General features: G+C 35.7%; 1 protein-coding gene across 1 annotated transcript; it reads left to right on the top strand.

The window, feature by feature from the left end:
* Window positions 1–1,914: 1,914 nt before the first annotated feature.
* Window positions 1,915–6,998, top strand: TSHB (thyroid stimulating hormone subunit beta; the record flags this gene model as incomplete). Its single annotated transcript, XM_082661710.1, has 3 exons — window positions 1,915–1,973; window positions 6,138–6,300; window positions 6,744–6,998. 3 exons carry the CDS (start codon window positions 1,915–1,917, stop codon window positions 6,996–6,998), a joined length of 477 nt encoding a protein of 158 aa, XP_082517836.1.
* Window positions 6,999–8,014: the final 1,016 nt, after the last annotated feature.

Here is an 8,014-nt window from a genome sequence, read left to right as displayed (position 1 = left end):
TCTTTTTGGCTTATTTCACTCTGTATGACACTCTCTAGGTCCATCCATGTCTCTACAAATGACCCAATTTTGTTCCTTTTTCTTGCTGAGTAATATTCCATTGTTTATGTGTACCACATCTTCTTTATCCATTCCTCTGTTGATGGATATTTAGGTTGCTTCCATGTCCTGGCTATTGTAAATAGTGCTGCAATGAACATTGGGGTCCATGTGTCTTTCTGAATTATGGTTTTCTCTGGGCATATGCCTAGTAGTGAGATTGCTGGGTCATATGGTAGTTCTATTTTTAGTTTTTTAAGGAACCTCCATACTGTTCTCCATAATGGTTGTATCAATTAACATTCCCACCAACAGTGCAAGAGGGTTCCCTTTTCTCCACACCCTTTCCAGGATTTATAGTTTGCAGATTTTTTGATGATGGCAATAGTAAATATTTATACACCCAACATAGGAGCACCTCAATACCTAAGGCAAATGCTAACATCCATAAAAGGGGAAATTGACAGTAACACAGTAATAGTGGGAGACTTTAACCCTCTACTTATACCAATGGATAGATCATCCAGACAGAAAATTAATAAGGAAACACAAGCCTTAAATGACACATTAGACCAGATAGACTTAACTGATATTTATAGGACATTCCATCTGAAAGCAGCAGAATGCATTTTCTTCTCAAGTGCACATGGAATGTTCTTCAGGATAGATCACATCTTGGGTCACAAATCAAGCCTCAGAAAATTTAAGAAAATTGAAATCGTATCAAGCATGTTTTCTGACCACAACGCTATGAGATTAGAAATCAATCACAGGGAAAAAAACGTAAAAAACACAAACACATGGAGGCTAAACAATATGCTACTAAATAACCAAGAGGTCATTGAAGAAATCAAAGAAGAAATCAAAAAATACCTAGAAACAAAAGACAATGAAAGCACAACAACCCAAAACCTATGGGATGCAGCAAAAGCAGTTCTTAAGAAACTGATATTATCTTTAAATAGGTAAAGAAACGGAAGTAAAGAGAGCTCAAGCATGCTAAAGTCATATAACTAGTAAATGGCAGAGCCAGGATTTGCACTCAATCATTTTGACATCTCAAAATATTTGGCCATTTACTTAAATGATATTGTTTCCCACATGTAAATTTTACTTATTATTTTTTAAATCCAAAGAAAAAACAAATACGATATTTTGAACTAATTTTGGGGAGGGTTTAATCAGCAAGATGTATGCCAATTGTCCTGGATTACCATAAAGAACTTACCTTTGCTTTATAGATGAGCAATAATTATATATATCTCTAAATGAACATTTAGGTAAAATTTGGGGCACTCAAGCCCCCCAAAAATTTTCATTCCCAAGACTTACTTAGATGATGTTTAAGGGTTTTTTTTTGTTTTTTTTTTTTTTGTGTGTGCTACGCGGGCCTCTGACTGTTTTGGCCTCTCCCGTTGCAGAGCACAGGCTCCGGACGCGCAGGCTCAGCGGCCATGGCTCACAGGCCCAGCCGCTCTGTGGCATGTGGGATCTTCCTGGACCGGGGCACGAACCCGTGTCCCCTGCATCGGCAGGCGGACTCTCAACCACTGCGCCACCAGGGAAGCCCTGTTTAAGGGTTTTTTGTTTTGAATTTGTTTTTTATCCTTCTGTGTTTTTCTCCTTTATTAATAAATATTAATAAAGGATATATTTACAAGGGTAATTTTATTTTGAAATAGGAGAAAAGGAAATTCGTGCTGCAATAATGTCAGAGTTTCCAGAGGAAGATGTTGTGAAATTGTTTGTCTAAACACATTTTATTTGGGGTTCAGTATGAATTTTCAATAGATGGTTTTTAGATAAGGAAGCGGTAATTCAAACGTGATTATATAAACAAGAAGATCAGAGAGGAATTATCCTGAAGGGTATAAAATGAACCAAGAGCTTCTAGTCTGGGTCATTACAGCATCAGCTCCCCAATGCAAAGTAAGGTAGGTGTCTACACTGAGAAGGCATTGTGAAATGAAATGTTGTTATTCTAAATTATTTTCATTTTCATCATTTTAGCATTTATTTCAAAATGGCAAATGCTGAGTGACAATTTGCTTTGATAGGCTCTAGAAATTCTAGTTATTGCTCCAAAATTGTTCAGTGATAGGTGAAGATGAATGAACTACATATGTAAGGATAAGAAAATATTCTACTGACTTGAAAGAAGAGGAAAAATTGGTCAATTTCCTAATGAAGGCTGATTGATATTCATGGCCTTCCCTTACTATTTACATTTGATTTAAATGTTTTAATCAGTTAAATAATCTGTGTATTAAATCCTGTCAATTACTAATGGTTATCTTTGATGATAATGTACTTCTGAGAAAAGTTGGGAATAACTTCAGTTTTGGGTACCTGCAGAGGTAATTTACTCTTTATTGTTTTAGTTATAGCTAACCCCCCTTGGATAGTTTCCAAAGCACACACCTGACTTATAGTACATTTTGCTCTCTAGAAAACTGTATTGCTTTAGTGAACTTCCTGGAGTTCACAGGGTGGACAATTGATTCTTTTCATAGCACAGTAAGGGATTTGGGGAGAAAAGATTGGTGAAGGCAATTAGCAGATTAGAGAGAAATGTGCTTAAGAATGAAGGTAGTGAGAACAAAAAGATGAGAGAAAAGGCTGGGTAAGGGGCAAAGGAAAGAGGATAATCTTGGAATAAGTACAAATGTTGAAAGTGTAGACATAGTGGTCATGGCACTGAAAAGGGCATCTCTCATTATTTAGGGCCTAAAATCACACCTCTGTTTAGGTGCTCAATAAATCATTTATGAATGATTTTAAAAGAGGCAATTAAGTTACAGAGGATGAGAATCCAGGTGACAATAAAGGAGAAACTGTGGCAGATCATCTAGGGAGGTATTAACTAACACTGATTTATATACTCAGTATTATATAGTTACATAGTTTTCTGTAGCATTCCAAGTGCTTCACATGTATTGTTTTATACTTATTATGATTTTAGGAAGGAGTATATGGAAAAATGAAGGTACAAATTTCTTAATTTCTCAGTTACACACAATTGCAATAAAACCTAGAAGCATAATTCTAGGTCACTATCTCTTAGACCAGGGACCGGACACTAATTTATCACATAGGATCATAGTCTATTTGTGCTGAAAAGTCCTTCCTGATCATCTTGTGGTTCTAAGCCTTTTCTTTTACAGCTGAAGAAATTGAGCCCCAGAAGGATTCTTTGGGTGAAGTTTTACTATTTGCAATAAAGGAGAAAGAATAATTCTTACTTTCTTTACTAAGTTATATAGCTACTGCTGCTGCTGATTCAGCACTTTTAATTTTTCTTTTTGTTAATTTGGAGTTTTACATTTATAAGAGGAACTTCAGACAATCTAAAGTGTCCATAATGAATATGACAACAATGGGTAAAAGTTCCAAAACTGTTTTTTCTTCTACAGTTTTAAAAAGGATCAGGTGTACTTGTCTTTTTCTGTTTTGCAGATGGGGAAATTAGGCCCAGATAGATTCACTATTTTAGTCGATTTCTCATAGATCCATGGGAGATCTTGAAATAGAATTCTGTTCCTTAACTCCAGGACCAATATTCTCACCACTAGGTCAGCACATATCTATTTTATATAGAACATAGAGCTAAAAGTTAAAATATGTGAAGTTAATTATTTCCTATGGCAAAAATTCAGTAGCTGGCTGGCTAGATGGGCAAGAACCATATGATCATGACAGGTGAATATTTTATATCATTTACTCAGTCTATTTTTTTTTTGATGTGGACAATTTTTAAAGTCTTTATTGAATTTGTTACAATATTTCTTCTGTTTTATATCTGTTGGCCGCAAGGCATGTGGGATCTTAGCTCCCCGACCAGGGATCGAACCCGCACCCACTGCATTGGAAGGTGAAGTCTTAACCCCTGGACTACCAGGGAAGTCCCTCAGTCAATATTTTTAAGATCCTGCAGAGGATCCTCTAAGTCTGTGGCTCTAAAATAATAGAACCAGCTCTATACCATAGAGGGAGCTCACGTTTGTGAAGCACTGAGAAAACCAGACTCCATGAGCAAGGAATTCTTATAACTTTGCTCCATGATTGAAATACCAAAAAGCCTCCAAGGAATGCTTAAATATGCAAATTTTATTTGAAAGTATTCACCAGAAAACACTTCTTAATGGGTTAGTTCACTTCCTTGTCTATATAGGAAAAAAAATCTTTGATTATTGTGGGTGTCAGAGTGATAATTTCAAGTCATTCAGAGCACTTAAAATACTACCTATTTTTTGTTAACATTTGTTCTTATTTATCTTGAGTGGCTATCTAGGAGTAGAATTGCTGGGTGATCAGTTAAGTGTATGTTTAATTTTATAAGAAATAAACTGATTTTCAAACTATTTGTATGTACCATTTTACCATCCCACCAGCAACATATGAAAGTTCTAGTTGCTCAAAATCATCACCAACAGTTGGTGTTATCAGTTAAACAATATGTATTCTTATTATTAGTGTTCATAGTTATCTCCTACACTAGACTGTCAGCCCTTGAGGTCAAAGACCATAGCTTATCCATTTTGTGTCTGTCAGTGCCTACTTTAAATGCTCAATATATGTTTGTCTAATTTATCGGCAATTCTCATTCTCCAAACAGGAGACTGGTAGGAATGGCCACTAATCTCTGGAAGTTGACATTTAAAATAAATACCTGGTAGCTTGTTGAATGTGGTTTCATTTTTTTCTTACAAGCTGATTAAAGACAAAAATTCTTGTTAACTGAGGCAGAGTCTATGAGATTTCAGTTAATGAAAGTTTCAGTGTATGTAGCTTAAAGATGCTCTTGGGATATAATTGATAGATTTGAGGAAAAAATTGAGAAAAATCTTGATACATTTTTCATGATTTAATAACAACATTTAATGAATTATAATTTATTTAATAGAATAATAAAACAAGTTTGTGTTCAAAGGTAATACTACTCCATTAAGATATGTATTTTCTTTTCTGACAATGATACTTGAGAAGGAAAAAAATCCAAATATGCCTAGCTAACTGTACAATCTTTGAAGTGATCAACTTACATCCAAAAGTCTGAAACTTGATTACCCTCTCTCAGTAGCAAAACTTAAATAATTATAAGTCATAACATTATCCAACTCATTACAAAGTCCAGTTGATAGTGAACACACTCTTCATCAGACAGGCTCTATAGAGATACGTATTCTGCCTGAGGCACAGTGGATCCTCTGTTGTCTTCCGTTCACCCAAAACTTATTTTACTTTCCTGGCTAACTTACAGTGGACCTGTCATCCTTGATTGTATTACTCTCATTGTGTCAATCTGTATTTTTTGCCTCCACAATCTTTTTAAGATAATGAATTCCATACAATTTCTGTGTAAAATAATTTTATTTTTCCAACTCTAATTCTTTCAACCTTAAAGGATATCCTAAGGGTTGAGAAGAGGGGTTTTTAGATTTCTGGGTTAGCCCCTTAACACCAGTGGTAGATTTAGCTGACCTTTAGCCTTGTCTTTCTTGACAGGCATTGGGTAGAATCATATGCAAGACTGTTTGCATTGAGCTGGTACTGAAGTTTGATTATGCACTTCCTTGATTTCTTTGCCTTTTCTTATTATGACCAGTTTGTTGGCCTTTTAAGTTATTGAATCAAAGTTTTTAGAAAAGCACATTTCTGGGAAAGCCCTTACTGAAGCCTGTTAACTCACTTCTTATAATGATAAAGGCAGGTATTTTGATTGTTTCCATTGAATGAATTATTTTGTACTTAGTTGACATATGTGTCCCTGCCACTTTTCTGTTATAGTGTTTCAGGCTTGCCATTTCACTGCCCAGTGGAGCTAAGTGGCACCTGCAAACAGGACTTTCACTATGTGAGCTCTGTCACTATGGGGTATGTGGATCATAGCCACATCTAAATACATAAAGAAAGGTTACTGAGAGTATTAACTATGTAAAAACACCTAATATAGGGCCTAGGACAAAGAAGGCATTCAATAAATACATATATTTACACACACACACACATACACACACATTATAGCTCTTTCTGAATGTCCCTTCTGAATGTCCTAAAGGATACATGTAATAGATTCTTTAATTTTATCTTTGATTTAGCATGACTGCTATCTTCCTGATGTCCATGCTTTTTGGCCTTGCATGTGGGCAAGCAATGGCTCTTTGTATTCCAACTGAGTATATGATGCATGTCGAAAGGAAAGAGTGTGCTTACTGCCTAACCATCAACACTACCATCTGTGCTGGATATTGTATGACACGGGTATGTAGTTCATTTCACTTCTTTTAGCTGAAAATTAGATAAACCTAGACTCAGTCCATTTCTATCCAGAGAGAAAATGAGATAAAACACAACCTCATTTCCAAAATCTAACAGTTATTGGCTCTGTAGAGGTAGAGTACACAGGTTACAGTATCTACTCAGCACAGTGGATACAGATAATTTTATAACAGTTTTACTTCCAAAATTTATTTAAAACTTATCTTGTTCTCATGATATAAGGTAAAAGAGGGGGTGTCACTTTTGTCTCTATGGGATTTAGTGTGGATATGTTGAGTTAGTACCAGGGAATGGAACTAAGGAATCCTCCTCCAGTCCTGTTTGTGACAAAGGAATATAAGTGAATTGATTTTTATCTGTTTCCATTATCTATATACTTTCTAAAGTCCTATCACAGTATGCTCCTTTTTTAATTCTTTCCTCAGGACTTCAATGGCAAGCTGTTTCTTCCCAAATATGCTCTGTCCCAGGATGTTTGTACATATAGAGACTTCATGTACAAGACTGTAGAAATACCAGGATGCCCACGCCATGTTACTCCTTATTTCTCCTACCCTGTAGCTATAAGCTGTAAGTGTGGCAAGTGTAATACTGACTATAGTGATTGTATACATGAAGCCATCAAAACAAACTACTGTACCAAACCTCAGAAGTCCTATGTGGTGGGATTTTCTATCTAACTTCAATTGTGATGTAATTTGCAATTTGGTTAAATGTGTTTACCTGGAATAAAACTAATAAAATATCGATATATTTCACAACACCATGTGTACATTTGAGTACTATTTCATCCATACCCATACCCATTCATGCATTAGCGAGCTTAAGGGCTTTAGAAGAAAAGGTGAGTGAAAGAGCATTTCCAGCTCATATGAAGGATGGTTTCCACATGAAAGGGCAGAGTGCAGGTAAAATGGAGAACAGGAACATGAAATACTAATGAAAGACAGCGTTAATCAGGCTGTCTTAACAGAGGGCCACGAGGTTTGTCTTGACATAGAAAATGAATATGGGAAAGCTACAGGGTAATGTGATCAATGGCTGAAGGAACAAACGGTGTCAGCGTACTGGAGACACCTACTTCCAAAGGCTGAAACGGGGCTGGAATAGAGAGAGAGAGTAAGGAATATATGAAATTTGCAATATACTACTTTATCCTGTCATTCAAATACACAAGATAAAACTTCACCAAAACTCAGTAAACAGTATATTTTAATCTATTTAATTTAATTACTCTGGTGGGCCTACTGACTTATGAAAGTTATACTCCAAAAGCCTAGAAAAGAGGCCACGATCATTTTACATGTAGAAGTCTAAATCCTTTGTAGTCTTTAAGGTAATTTGAGACACTTTCCAGCAACTTATGCTGTTTTGGCTTTCGATGTCATGAAAAACTAGTATGATTATGAAAGATTTTAGGAATAGTGGTAGAGTGCTAAGGGATCTAACAGAGAGGAATCATCCTAAATTCTAACCTAAACCTTCAATAGTTAAACACTGTTTTCCAGTAAATGTGCTTAGAGAGTGGTTTATTTTTCTCTTCCTTCCTTAGGTACTCTTTCATTTGAGTTTCGTTTCAATAGCTGCGTGAAGTGAGACAGACCTAGTGTCCTGCAGACTTGACCTCATAAAAGATGACTTATCCTATATTTTTCCATTTCTTTCCATCCAAATTGCTGCCATTGGGTGAAAATCA

Source organism: Grampus griseus (genome assembly GCF_964374135.1).
Source record: "Grampus griseus genome assembly, chromosome: 1".
Classification (NCBI taxonomy): Eukaryota; Metazoa; Chordata; class Mammalia; order Artiodactyla; family Delphinidae; genus Grampus; species Grampus griseus.
Note: the sequence above shows the minus strand (reverse complement) of the source record. Positions and strands in the feature narration are given on the sequence as shown.